The sequence below is a fragment of the Mustelus asterias genome, chromosome X (assembly GCF_964213995.1).
Source record: "Mustelus asterias chromosome X, sMusAst1.hap1.1, whole genome shotgun sequence".
Lineage (NCBI taxonomy): Eukaryota > Metazoa > Chordata > Chondrichthyes > Carcharhiniformes > Triakidae > Mustelus > Mustelus asterias.
This window is the reverse complement of record NC_135834.1, coordinates 13269505-13282706: the sequence shown is the minus strand read 5'-3', so window position 1 is coordinate 13282706 and position 13202 is coordinate 13269505. Positions and strand designations below refer to the sequence as shown.

The 13202-nt window shown below is 41.4% G+C and overlaps 1 protein-coding gene across 2 annotated transcripts in view; it reads left to right on the top strand.

Annotated features, from left to right (window-relative positions):
- Positions 1-13202, top strand: part of spats2 (spermatogenesis associated serine rich 2) — a 116291-nt gene that overhangs the window by 63116 nt on the left and 39973 nt on the right. For both annotated transcript variants that reach the window (XM_078201283.1, XM_078201284.1), the window contains exons 6-7: positions 7535-7793; positions 9523-9732. In XM_078201283.1, the coding sequence (XP_078057409.1) occupies positions 7535-7793; positions 9523-9732 (469 nt within the window). The remainder of the gene's footprint in view (positions 1-7534; positions 7794-9522; positions 9733-13202) is intronic.

Here is a 13202-nt window from a genome sequence, read left to right as displayed (position 1 = left end):
TTTAAAGTCAACTCAGTTCAATATATGTAAATATTACCCAAGCCATGTTGCGCCATCTGATCAGTATGCCTATTGTATGTAAATTTTATTTACCAGCCACTGGTATATTTTCCGATATATACTAACCCTTTTTTTTTAAAATCCCAGTTTAATTCTGCTTTATGCCCTGGACTGGAGAAAACCAGTTACTGGATTGGGTTTAAATAAGACCTTTAAAACTAGCTAGAGCAAAGACTCTGTTTCCATTTTGTGGACTGGATTCAAGCCTAGGTCTTATAAGGTGAAAAGGCAGTCTGCTAATTCACCACTTCCCAGCTGGTGCCCTAAGGACTTGTTTTTCATCTTTTATCACTAAATTCATGCTCATTCATGCCCAGTTCAAGTCCTTTACTTTTTTTCTCTTTTTCTAAAAATATAATTTACTCAAGTATGTTACACAAGTGTTCAAAGTTAACATGACATAAATTCCAAAACAAAGCTGTTTCTTTCAGTACCATATGTGGCACCTTGAGGTGCCTTTCATTTCCTATTTTCTGGTAACCTTTAATGGATAGGCAAGTCATTTGCTCCAAAGCTTCTCCATTGCACTCCTTGTTCTTATTGATCTAATGTATCTCTTTTACAATAGTGTAGTTGGAATTGAATGCTGTCACATGAGAAACAGCAAATAGAAACCCATGTCCCACAAACAATATGGTCACCCAACAATACACATCCTGAAAAAGTCTAGCTGAAGTGTTTAAATGTCCTATTTATATTCTGCAGAGAGGTCTGTTTAAACCCCACAGACTTTTACAGCACATGCCTGCTCCGAACTGAACAGTTGTTCGACAACTATTATAGAAAGGATATTATTAAACTAGAAAGAGTGCAGAAAAGATTTACTAGGATGCTACCGGGACTTGATGGATTGAGTTATAAGAGGAGGCTGGATAGACTGGGACTTTTTTCTCTGGAGCGTAGGAGGCTGAGGGGTGACCTTTATAGAGGTCTATAAAATAATGAGGGGCATAGATCAGCTAGATAGTCAATATCTTTTCCCAAAGGTAGGGGAGTCTAAAACTAGAGGACATAGGTTTAAGGTGAGAGGGGAGAGATACAAAAGGGTCCAGAGGGGCAATTTTTTCACAGAGGGTGGTGAGTGTCTGGAACAAGCTGCCAGAGGTGGTGGTAGAGGCGGGTACAATTTTGTCTTTTAAAAAGCATTTAGTTACATGGATAAGATGGGTATAAGAGATATGGGCCAAATGCGGGCAATTGGGATTAGTTTAGGGGTTTTTTTAAAAAAAAGGGCAGCATGGACAAGTTGGGCCAAAGGGCCTGTTTCCATGTTGTAAACATAGAACAGTACAGCACAGAACAGGCCCTTCGGCCCACGATGTTGTGCCGAGCTTTATCTGAAACCAAGATCAAGCTATCCCACTCCCTATCATCCTGGTGTGCTCCATGTGCCTATCCAATAACCGCTTAAATGTTCCTAAAGTGTCTGACTCCACTATCACTGCAGGCAGTCCATTCCACACCCCAACCACTCTCTGCGTAAAGAACCTACCTCTGATATCCTTCGTATATCTCCCACCATGAACCCTATAGTTATGCCCCCTTGTAATAGCTCCATCCACCCGAGGAAATAGTCTTTGAACGTTCACTCTATCTATCCCCTTCATCATTTTATAAACCTCTATTAAGTCTCCCCTCAGCCTCCTCCACTCCAAAGAGAACAGCCCTAGCTCCCTCAACCTTTCCTCATAAGACCGACCCTCCAAACCAGGCAGCATCCTGGTAAATCTCCTCTGCACTCTTTCCAGCGCTTCCACATCCTTCTTATAGTGAGGTGACCAGAACTGCACACAATATTCCAAATGTGGTCTCACCAAGGTCCTGTACAGTTGCAGCATAACCCCACGGCTCTTAAACTCCAACCCCCTGTTAATAAAAGCTAACACACTATAGGCCTTCTTCACAGCTCTATCCACTTGAGTGGCAACCTTTAGAGATCTGTGGATATGGACCCCAAGATCTCTCTGTTCCTCCACAGTCTTCAGAATCCTACCTTTGACCCTGTAATCCACATTTAAATTTGTCCTACCAAAATGAATCACCTCACATTTATCAGGGTTAAACTCCATTTGCCATTTTTCAGCCCAGCTTTGCATCCTATCTATGTCTCTTTGCAGCCTACAACAGCCCTTCACCTCATCCACTACTCCACCAATCTTGGTGTCATCAGCAAATTTACTGATCCACCCTTCAGCCCCCTCCTCTAAGTCATTAATAAAAATCACAAAGAGCAGAGGACCAAGCACTGATCCCTGTGGCACTCTGCTAGCAACCTGCCTCCAGTCCAAAAATTTTCCATCCACCACCACCCTCTTCTATGACTCTAACTGTATGGAATGGTAATGTACATAATAGAAATGTTGCAGTCAAGGTGAAATTCTGCAACTGTTTTGAGATGTGTATTTCTGTATGTGTAGCTGTGTGTAAGTGAGGGCTGTGTAAAGTGATCTTGCCTTGCGTCTGACCCCTATGCAATCAGAAAATACTTGATGCTCTCACTGAGTAGAGAAAAAACAATTCTGAAAACATGTAACCATAATATGATAGAATTTTACATTGTTTGAAAGTGAGGTAGTTCATTCTGAAGCCAGGGTGTTAAATTTGAACAAAGGAAATAATGAAGGTATGAGGGGCAAATTGCCTGAGGTAGAAAGTGGGCAATTCGACTCTCCAAGCCTGCCTCTCCATTCAGTATGATCATGGCTGATCCACTATCTCAGCAACCTACTACTGCACTCTCCTCATCCCTTGACACCTTTAGAGTCCAGAAATCTATTTCCTCCTTAAATATATTCAGTGATTTTTGCCTCCACAGCCTTCTGTGGTGGAGACTACCACAGATTCACCACCCTCTGAGTGAAGAGGTTTCTTCTCATCACAGTCCTGAATGACCTACCCCATATCCTGAAACTGTGACCCCTTGTTCTCGACTCCCCAGCCAGAGGAAACAACATCCCTGCATCCAGTCTGTCCAGCCCTGTCCGAATTTGTACCTTTTTAAGCTGATCCCCTCTCATTCTTCTAAATTCCAGTGAATACATGCCCAGTCGACCCAATCTCTCTTCATACAACAATCCTGCCATCTCAGGAATCTTCGCTGCATTCCCTCTATGGCAAGGATATCCTTTAGAGTCATAGAGGTTTACAGGCCCTTCGGCCCAACTTGTCCATGCCGCCCTTTTTTTTTGAAACCCCTAAACTAATCCCAATTGCCTGCATTTGGCCCATATCCCTCTATACCCATCATATCCATATAACTATCTAAATGCTTTTTAAAAGATAAAATTGTACCCGCCTCTACTACTACCTCTGGCAGCTTGTTCCAGACACTCACCACCCTCTGTGTGAAAGAATTGCCCCTCTGGACACTTTTGTATCTCTCCCCTCTCACCTTAAACCTATGCTCTGTAGTTTTAGACTCCCCTACCTTTGGGAAAAGATATTGACTATCTACCTTGTCTATGTCCCTCATTATTTTATAGACCTCTATAAGGTCACCCCTCAGCCTCCTACGCTCCAGAGAAAAAAGTCCCAGTCTATTCAGCCTCTCCCTATAACTCAATCCATCAAGTCCCGGTAGCATCCTAGTAAATCTTTTCTGCACTCTTTCTAGTTTAATAATATCCTTTCTATAATAGGGTGACCAGTATTCCAAGTGTGGCCTTACCAATGTCTTGTACAACTTCAACAGGACGTCCCAACTCCTGTATTCAATGTTCTGACCGAAGAAACCAAGCATGCCGAATGCCTTCTTCACCACTCTGTCCACCTGTGACTCCAGTTTCAAGGAGCTATGAACATGTACCCCTAGATCTCTTTGTTCTGTAACTCTCCCCAACGCCCTACCATTAACTGAGTAAGTCCTGCCCTGGTTCAACCTACCTCGCATTTGTCTAAATTAAACTCCATCTGCCATTCGGCAGCCCACTGGCCCAATTGATCAAGATCCCACTGCAATTGGAGATAACCTTCCTCACTGTCCACCATGCCACCAATCTTAGTGTCATCTGCAAACTTACTAACCATGTCCCCTATATTCTCATCCAAATCATTAATATAAATGACAAATAACAGTGGGCCCAGCACTGATCCCTGAGGCACACTGCTGGTCACAGGCCTCCAGTTTGAAAACAACCCTCTACAACCACCCTCTGGCTTCTGTCAAGAACAGTAAGAAGTTTAACAACACCAGGTTAAAGTCCAACAGGTTTATTTGGTAGCAAAAGCCACACAAGCTTTCGAGGCTCTGAGCCCCTTCTTCAGGTGAGTGGGAATTCTGTTCACAAACAGAACTTATAAGACACAGACTCAATTTACATGAATAATGGTTGGAATGCGAATACTTACAACTAATCCAGTCTTTAAGAAACAAAACAATGGGAGTGGAGAGAGCATCAAGACAGGCTAAAAAGATGTGTATTGTCTCCAGACAAGACAGCCAGTGAAACTCTGCAGGTCCACGCAACTGTGGGAGTTACAAATAGTGTGACATAAATTCTGATTCTAGGATCGCATGATAAAGACTCAAGACTGTCAAGAAGCCAATTTTGTATCCATTTAGAAAGCTCAACCTGGATCCCGTGAGATTTAACTTGATGCAACAACCTACCATGCGGTACCTTGTCAAAGGCCTTGCTAAAGTCCATGTAGACAACATCAACTGCACTGCCCTCATCTACCTTCTTGGTTACCCCTTCAAAAAACTCAATTAAATTTGTGAGACATGATTTTCCACTCACAAAGCCATGCTGACTGTCCCTCATCAGTCCTTGCGTCTCTAAATGCCTGTAGATCCTGTCTCTCAAAATACCTTCCAACAATTTACCCACCACAGATGTGAGGCTCACTGACCTGTAGTTCCCAGGCTTTTCCCTGCAGCCCTTTTTAAACAAAGGCACAACATTTGCCACTCTCCAATCTGCAGGCACCTCACCCGTGACTATCGATGATTCAAATATCTCGACTAGGGGATTTCCTCCCTAGCCTCCCACAACATCCTGGGATATACCTCATCAGGTCCTGCAGATTTATCTACCTTGATGCGCTTTAAGACTTCCAGCACCTCCTTCTCTGTAATATGTACACTCCTCAAGACATCAATATTTATTTCTCCAAGTTCCCTAACATCCATGCTTTTCTCAACAGTGAATACTGATGAGAAATATCCATTTAGGATCTCACCCATCTCTTGTGGATCCGCACATAGATTACCTTGTTGATCCTTAAGAGGCCCTTTCTTCGATAAGAAGACCAAAACTGCACACTATACTCCAGGTGTGGTCTCACCAAGGCCCTGTACAGCTGCAGTAAGACATCCTTGCTCCTGTACTTAAGTCCTCTTGCAATGAAGGCCAACATACCATTTGACAGTACATAGGCAATGGTTAGTCCGTAAAGCGTTATTACATAGTTTACAACAACTATAAATTCCTTCATGGCAGAAAAATCCAAGACATCAGTCAGCCATAGCTAACAAAGGAAGATAAAGCTGTATAAGATTATTTTTAAAAGACCTATAAAGTTGCCAGAAATGATAAATCTGTGGATTGGGAGGATTTTAGAGTACAGCAAAGGAGTGCCAAGAAACTGATTAGTCCCTGGGATCTGATATTCTATATCCCAGAAGTGTTGAACAAAGTAACTATGGAGATGGTGGATGCATTGGTGATCATCTTCCAAAATCCTATAGATTCTGAAATAGTTCCTGCAGATTGGATGGTAGCAAATGTCACCCCACTATTTAAGAAGGGAGGGAGCGAGAAAACTGGAAACTACAGACCCGTTAACCTTATCAGGAAACATGCTAGAATCTATGATAAAGGATGTGATAAATGGAATGTTGGATAATAATGATCTGACTGGGCATTGACAGCATGGATTTATGAATGGGAAATTATGTTTGAACCTGTTGGTAGTTTTTTGAGGATTTTTTAATCAGTAAGGGAATCAAGGATTATGGAGATAAAATGGGAAAGTGGAGTTGAGGATTATCACACCAAATCAGTCATGATCTTATTGAATGACAGGGCAGATTCAATGGGCCGAATGGCCTACTTCTGCTCTTGTGTTTTATGGTCTTATGTTACTAACAGAATTGACAAAGGCAAGTTGCTGGACATGGTATATTTGGATTTTCAGAAGGCTTTTGATAAAGTCCCACAGAGGGTTGGTTAGCAAAATTTAAGCACATGGGATAAGAGGTAATTTAATGGCATGGATTAAGGATTGGTTTATAGGCAGAACGCAGATTGGGAATAAACGGGTCATTCTCGCATTGGCAGTTGTGACTAGTGGGGCACTGCAAGAATCGGTACTTGTGGCTCTAGCTGTCCAAAATATATATCCGTGATCTGGATGTTGGGACTGAATGCAATATTTCCAAATTTGCAGGTGACACAAAGCTAGGTGGGAATGTGTGATGTGAGGAAGATGCAAAGTGGCATCAAGGGGATTTGGACAGACTTGGTGGGGGGAATTTTCCTGTCCCGCCTGCCACACCATCCGCCACAGGAATCGTGGGGGGGGGGGGGGGGCCTCGGGCAGGATCTTCTGGTTTTGGGGCGAGCGTGACTGGAAAATCCTGCCCAGTCAGTGGGCTAGAACATGACAGATGGAAAATAACGTGGAAAAATGTGAAGTTATCCACTTTGGTAGGAGGAACAGATGTGCAGGGTTTTTCTTAATGATAAAAGATTAGAAAATATAGATGTATAAAGGGGCCTGCCTGTCCTTTAACGCAGTAAGAAGTCTCTCAACACCAGGTTAAAGTCCAACAGGTTTATTTGGTAGCACAAGCCACAAGCTTTCAGCGCTGCCCCTTCATCAGGTGAGTGGTGTTCTGTTCACAAACAGGGCATATAAAGACACAAACTCAATTTACAAAATAATGGTTGGAATGCGAATCTTTACAGGTAATCAAGTCTTAAAGGTACAGACAATGTGAGTGGAGAGAGGGTTAAGCACAGGTTAAAGAGATGTGTATTGTCTCCAGACAGGACAGTTAGTGAGATTTTGCAAGCCCAGGCGACTCACATTCCAACCATTGTTTTGTAAATTGAGTTTGTGTCTTTATATGCCCTGTTTGTGAACAGAACTCCCACTCACCTGAAGGAGCAGCGAGCGCTCTGAAAGCTAGTGGCTTGTGCTACCAAATAAACCAGTTGGGCTTTAATCTGGTGTTGTGAGACTTCTTACTGTGTTTACCCCAGTCCAACGCCGGCATCTCCACATCATAAAAGGATATGGGATAGTGTGGGAAAGCATTTAAAGTGGATGATCAGCCATGATGGAGCATGCTCGATGGGCTGAATGGCCTCCTCCTCCTCCTATGTAACAAAAGCTTTCATGAAAGCTGGTGTTCACCTGCTTCCCGCAGGTAGTGGTGACTTTGAAAGAAAATAAAGATTTTCAGCATTTTAAATTATTTGAAAACAAACATTTTTTGGGGGGCATCTGTCTGTTTAACAACCCCTAGAACAAAAAGAAGAAGATTAAACCAAAGCCACAGGTCAAAGCAGAGCCAGGAGAACTACAACCTAGCAAAAGTGCAGCCAATAATGGTGACCTGTCTGCAGCTTCTTGGGAGAAGGAGGAAATAAACAATTATCACATCAATGGATCTGTAAATGATGAGTCGGTGGATTCGCTCAGTGAACAGTTGGATAACCTGTCTGTGGATGCCCAAGAGCTGGAAGATTCCGAATTGATGCCTCCTGAAATCAACAGTATCATGGGTCAGTGTATCTAAATTTAGCTCTAATTGATTAAATTTCCTTGTTTTATCATCTGCACATTCTTTCCCAAATAATTGTAAAAATCTGCATTTGTATTTTAGGAGTGGGATGGCTACAATTCAAGCCAAATTAGAAAATCTGTGTTCCATTTTATGTTAGCTGAGAACTACCTATGACACTGAAATGTGTTAATGATAACACACACTGCCGTCAGTACTCCAGCCATCTGCACATTTGGTAGAACTAACAACAAGTTATTGCTTTGCTGTGTGTTATATGTATAGTTACAATTGGGTTTGATTGCCAGAAAGCTATTGCAGTGGAGCAATTCGAGCAATAACAAATTCTATCATGCCACCTCAAAGTAACTTATGTATTTCATCTCAGTCGTGACATTTAGTGTATATTGTATAACTTATTTCCTGACAATCTGCTGCCAAAACAAAACTTAATATTCTGGTACTGACTTTTTGATGTCATTGATTTTAAAGTTCTCTTTCATTAATTTTACATGAATGTCATGCTAACTTAAAGTTCTTAATATTCTCACCACATAATAGTATATAAATCAAAAATGGACATTTATTTTTAAAATGTGTTTATACACATGCAATGTGCAAAGAATATTGGCAAGAAGCATAACAAAGTACAGCACAGGAACAGGCCCTTCGGCCCTCCAAACACAAGCCAATCATGATACCATAACTAAACTAAAAATAAACCTTCTGCCCTTACTTGGACCATATCCCTCTATTCCCTCCTTATTCAAGTACCCGTCCTTTGCTTTGACAAAGGGTCATCTGGACTCGAAACATCAGCACGTTTCTCTACTTGCAGATGCTGCCAGACCTGCTAAGATTTTCCAGCATTTTCTCTTTTGGTTTCAGATTCCAGCATCCGCAGTAATTTGCTTTTATGCAAATAATATTGACAGTAAATTCAAAGCATTCAGTCCTCTGATCTTGCCAATGATTATTTAACTAAAATTTTGCTCTTTTTTCCTAACCCATTGATTAAATTATTACCACGTAACTTACTACCAGCCATCTATTTTCCAGTTTGTAACTAGATGTTACAGACTAAATATTTTTGTTAACACCAGGTTAAAGTCCAACAGGTTTATTTGGTATCACGAGTTTTTGGAGTGCTGCTCCTTCATCAGTGGTGAGTGATGAAGGAGCAGTGCTCCAAAAGCTCATGATACCAAATAAACCTGTTGGACTTTAACCTGGTGTAGTGAGACTTCTTACTGTGCCCACACCAGTCCAATGCCAGCATCTTCACATCATATTTTTGTTAATGTCTAGATGTGGTGTCTGCTTGGATTTCAGATTATTGCCCACATCAGTCAGTATTTTCTATTTTTAAAAAATATATGGATATATTATACATCTGTATTTTAAAAATATTGCTTATTAGTGAACCACTATTGTACAGATTTGAACTATTTTGATCAGGCCCTTTGGACTAAAATCCAATTTAGCTACTTTATAAAAAAATATATATTTGCCATGTAAATCTTTGACAGGGCTAGTTTAATTTTTAAAAGTCCTGATGTTTACTGTAACCTTTAGCTTAGATCATAAAGTTTTCTGTGACTTTTATACATGTAATGTTGAGACAGTACTAAAATCTTAACCTCATGTTATTCTGAAACAAAAAATACTTGACAGGAAAAAAATGTTTTTGCTACAATATTCATTTTGACACTTCAACCAATATCTTTCAGTATCTGTCGTAGAAGATGAAAAGTGTAAAACGGAGTCAAAATTCCAGCCTCGCCGTCATTTCCATAGTTCCCAGTCTACTAGAACATATCAACAAAGGAATACAACGAAGTCCAGGTCACGAGCTCCTTCAGGATCACAATCCTCTACCTCTCTTTCCCTAGTCACACCAGATGATGGTGCATTTGTTTCATCTAAGAATAAAAAAATAGGTAAGAGGTATTTACAAGACATTTTGCATGATTTAAAATACTTCATTTTATCCATGTTCAACCACATGGACTGATTTGGGGGGACTGGGGGAGGGCGGGGGGTGAATTATCTTGGTCATATAATTTTTGTTCCATTGACTTCTGTTTTATACCTTTATTTGCAATTCCCTGCAATGCCATGGTTGCAGATAGAAATACATGTGTTTAATCACAGGCAGAATGTATTGCACTTTGTGCTCAATTTCTGTATTTTCATCAAGCTCTACTTTATATTTTCCTTATTGGCATCAAAATGAGGGATGCCAATAAGCTAGAAAATGGAACTTTCCTGTTTTACCACACTGTTGGCATTGAGCATTTCTGGATCGGGTTTCACATAACTTAGCTGAAGATCAAAGCTTTCCCTTTCTGATATAAGAAGGTGCATTAATCCCAGCCTTGGGACCAGTTGAACTTTCCTTTACCAGCTGTCCCTCTGGCCTTTGAGAATTTCACTTTGTGAGTTATTATCATGAACCCAAATTCACTATAAACTGGTTCGAAACTGTCCAAGCACCTTCCTTTTAAGATTCCTATTCATGATACTACCCACATACGGTGTCTTTTGGGGAATGCCTTGTGGCCATTCTATGGTATAATTGGGTGTTCTTTGGTTAAATTGGTGTGTATTTAGATACCCAAGATATGCTGTGGATATAGTTTATCTGGACTTTAGTAGGGTATTTGACAAGGTCCCACATGACAGATTGGCACCAAAATCACATGGGATTCGGGACTGGCTGGCTAGGTGGATACAGAACTGGCTTGGTTATAGAAGACAGAGTAGTTGTGGAAGGGTGTTTTTCAGAATGGAGATCCTGTAGCTAGTGGTGTTCCGCAGGGATCCGTGCTGGGACCTCTAGTATATATAAACGATCTGGAGCAAAATGTGGGTGGTCTAATTAATAAGTTCGCAGATGACACAAAGATTGGTGGAGTTGCTGATAGCGCCGGGGATTGTCAGAGGATACAACAGGATATAGATAGATTGAAGACCTGGGCACAGAAATGGCAGATGGAGTTTAATCTGGACAAATGCGAGGTGATGCATTTTGGAGGATCAAATTTAGGTGTGAATTACACAGTAACTGGCAGAACCCTTAGGAACATTAACATGCAGAGGGATCTGGGCGTGCAGGTCCACAGTTCCCTAAAAGTGGCAACACGTGGTCAAGGTGATTAAGAAGGCATATGGCACACTTGCGTCCATCAGCCAGGGCATTGCGTACAAGAGTTGGGAAATCATGTTGCAGCTACATAAAACCTTGGTTAGGCCGCATTTGGAATATGTCGTGCAGTTCTGGTTGCCACATTACCAGAAGGACGTGGAAGCTTTGGAGAGAGTGCAAAGAATGGTCACCAGGATATTGCCTTGTCTCGAGGGTGTTGGCTCTGAGGAGCGATTGAATAAAGTAGGATTGTTTTCACTGGAAAGACGGAGGCTGAGGGGAGACCTGATGGAGGTCTACAAAATTATGGCATAGACAGGGGGGGCACTCAGAGGCCTTTCCCAGGGTGGAAGTCTCATGCAAGGGTGCACAGATTCAAGGTGAGGGGGGGAAAAGTTTAAGGGAGATGTGCGGGGGAAGATTTTCACGCAGAGAGTGGTGGGTGCCTGGAACACATTGCCAGAGGAGGTTGTGGAAGCAGACACCTTAGCTACATTTAAGAGGCATCTGGATGGGTACATGAATAGGGAGGGAATAGCGGGATACGGACTAAGGGCAGAGGTTGTTTTAGTTTAGTTACAGTATCATGATTGGCCCGGGCTTGGAGGGCCAAAGGGCCTGTTTCTGTGCTGTACTTTTCTTTGTTATGCATCTCAGAAGCATGCACATCGCATCTGCTTAGTTAAGTACAGGTATTTATTGTTGAGTTCGTGTATCTGTTAAATTTCAGATACACTTCCAGGTCTCTGCACATGGACTGGATTTTGTTAATTTTGTCAAAGGTTGGTATTTCATCAAGAGCCTGATTTAGTAATTCCAAAACAAGTAGCAAATTGGGGAATTTGCAAAGCAGAATATAAATTTATATGAAGTTAATATGCTTCGAGTTGTGCTCTACGGTCAACTTTCATGCTGTGTTAAATGCCCAACTTTGGAAAGACAATATGGAGGAAATGAAATGCTTCATATCTTTGGTAGTTTCAGCTGTGACATCTTGTGAAAATGTTGCCTCTGTGCAATAAATGGGTTCACCGTAGGAAGAAAAATCTGTGCTAAAATCAAGTGTCTTGCTGACATGCCTATGACCAGTTGCAGTCTGAATATACACATTAATTGATCAAGAAATTTGCTCAAGAAGTCTTCCAGCTTCAGACTCTTTCTAGTGCCAGACCACAAATGAGATTAGTCACCAAGCTCCCCAGGACGAGCATAATCACAATGGTACCCAGGTAAATTTTGGATACCACACACTTTACAAAGAAATCATGCTTTTGAAAAATTAAAAGATTTATCATATCACAGAAGATACTGGTCGCAATTATTTTCAATAATTGTGAGAACTCTGTCAGGAGTTTACAGGTTTTAATTTCACCTGCTCTTAGTCTACTTCCAAGAAAATAATTTGCTGTAAATACTTGAGGTTTTCTTCACCTCAGCCAGAATCGTTATCTAGGTTTGTTTTGTGTTCAGTCTCCTTAAATGCTGGCATGATATTTGGTTGACATTGTGTCATGTTCCTAACTCTGAGGAACTGTGCATGCTGTACAGGTTTTGTAGGGTGTGAAATTGCAGGGCTTGTTATTTAAAATCACTGGACCAGTAAGCTGCCAGTTAAAATTATCCCACAAGCAATATCACAATGTTATGTGAGACTGTGGCTTCAGTGACCTACTGGCAAAAGAATTCCTGTGTAAATGCCCAATCCTGCCATATGCCCCTTGTATACCTGAAGGCTCTCATCAACCTCAGCCTAACTGCCACCTGCAGAGCTATGTTTACTATAAAGAACTGTAAGTGGTGCAAAAAAAATACTTCTGCATGATGTGAAATGGTATTCGGATTGAAATGATTTGAACCACCTTTTGGGTTCAGAGGCCATTCACGTACCACTAAAAGTTTGCTCTTCTTGTATGTGCTTATTTGTACCTCTATGTTACAGTCCAATTATAAAATCGTACATCAAGTTTGAATCTCATTAGAATCATAGAAACCCTACAGTACAGAAAGAGGCCATTCGGCCCATCGAGTCTGCACCGACCACAATCCCACCCAGGCCCTATCCCCATATCCCTACATATTTTACCCACTAATCCCTCTAACCTACGCATCTCAGGACACTAAGGGGCAGTTTTAGCATGGCCAATCAACCTAACCCGCACATCTTTGGACTTTAGGGTCATGTTTTCTTGAGTTGGCCAGTAGGAAAGGAATTTGTGGTGGTAAACATGTTCATTTCTACAAGGGAAGAGAACAGGAGAATTG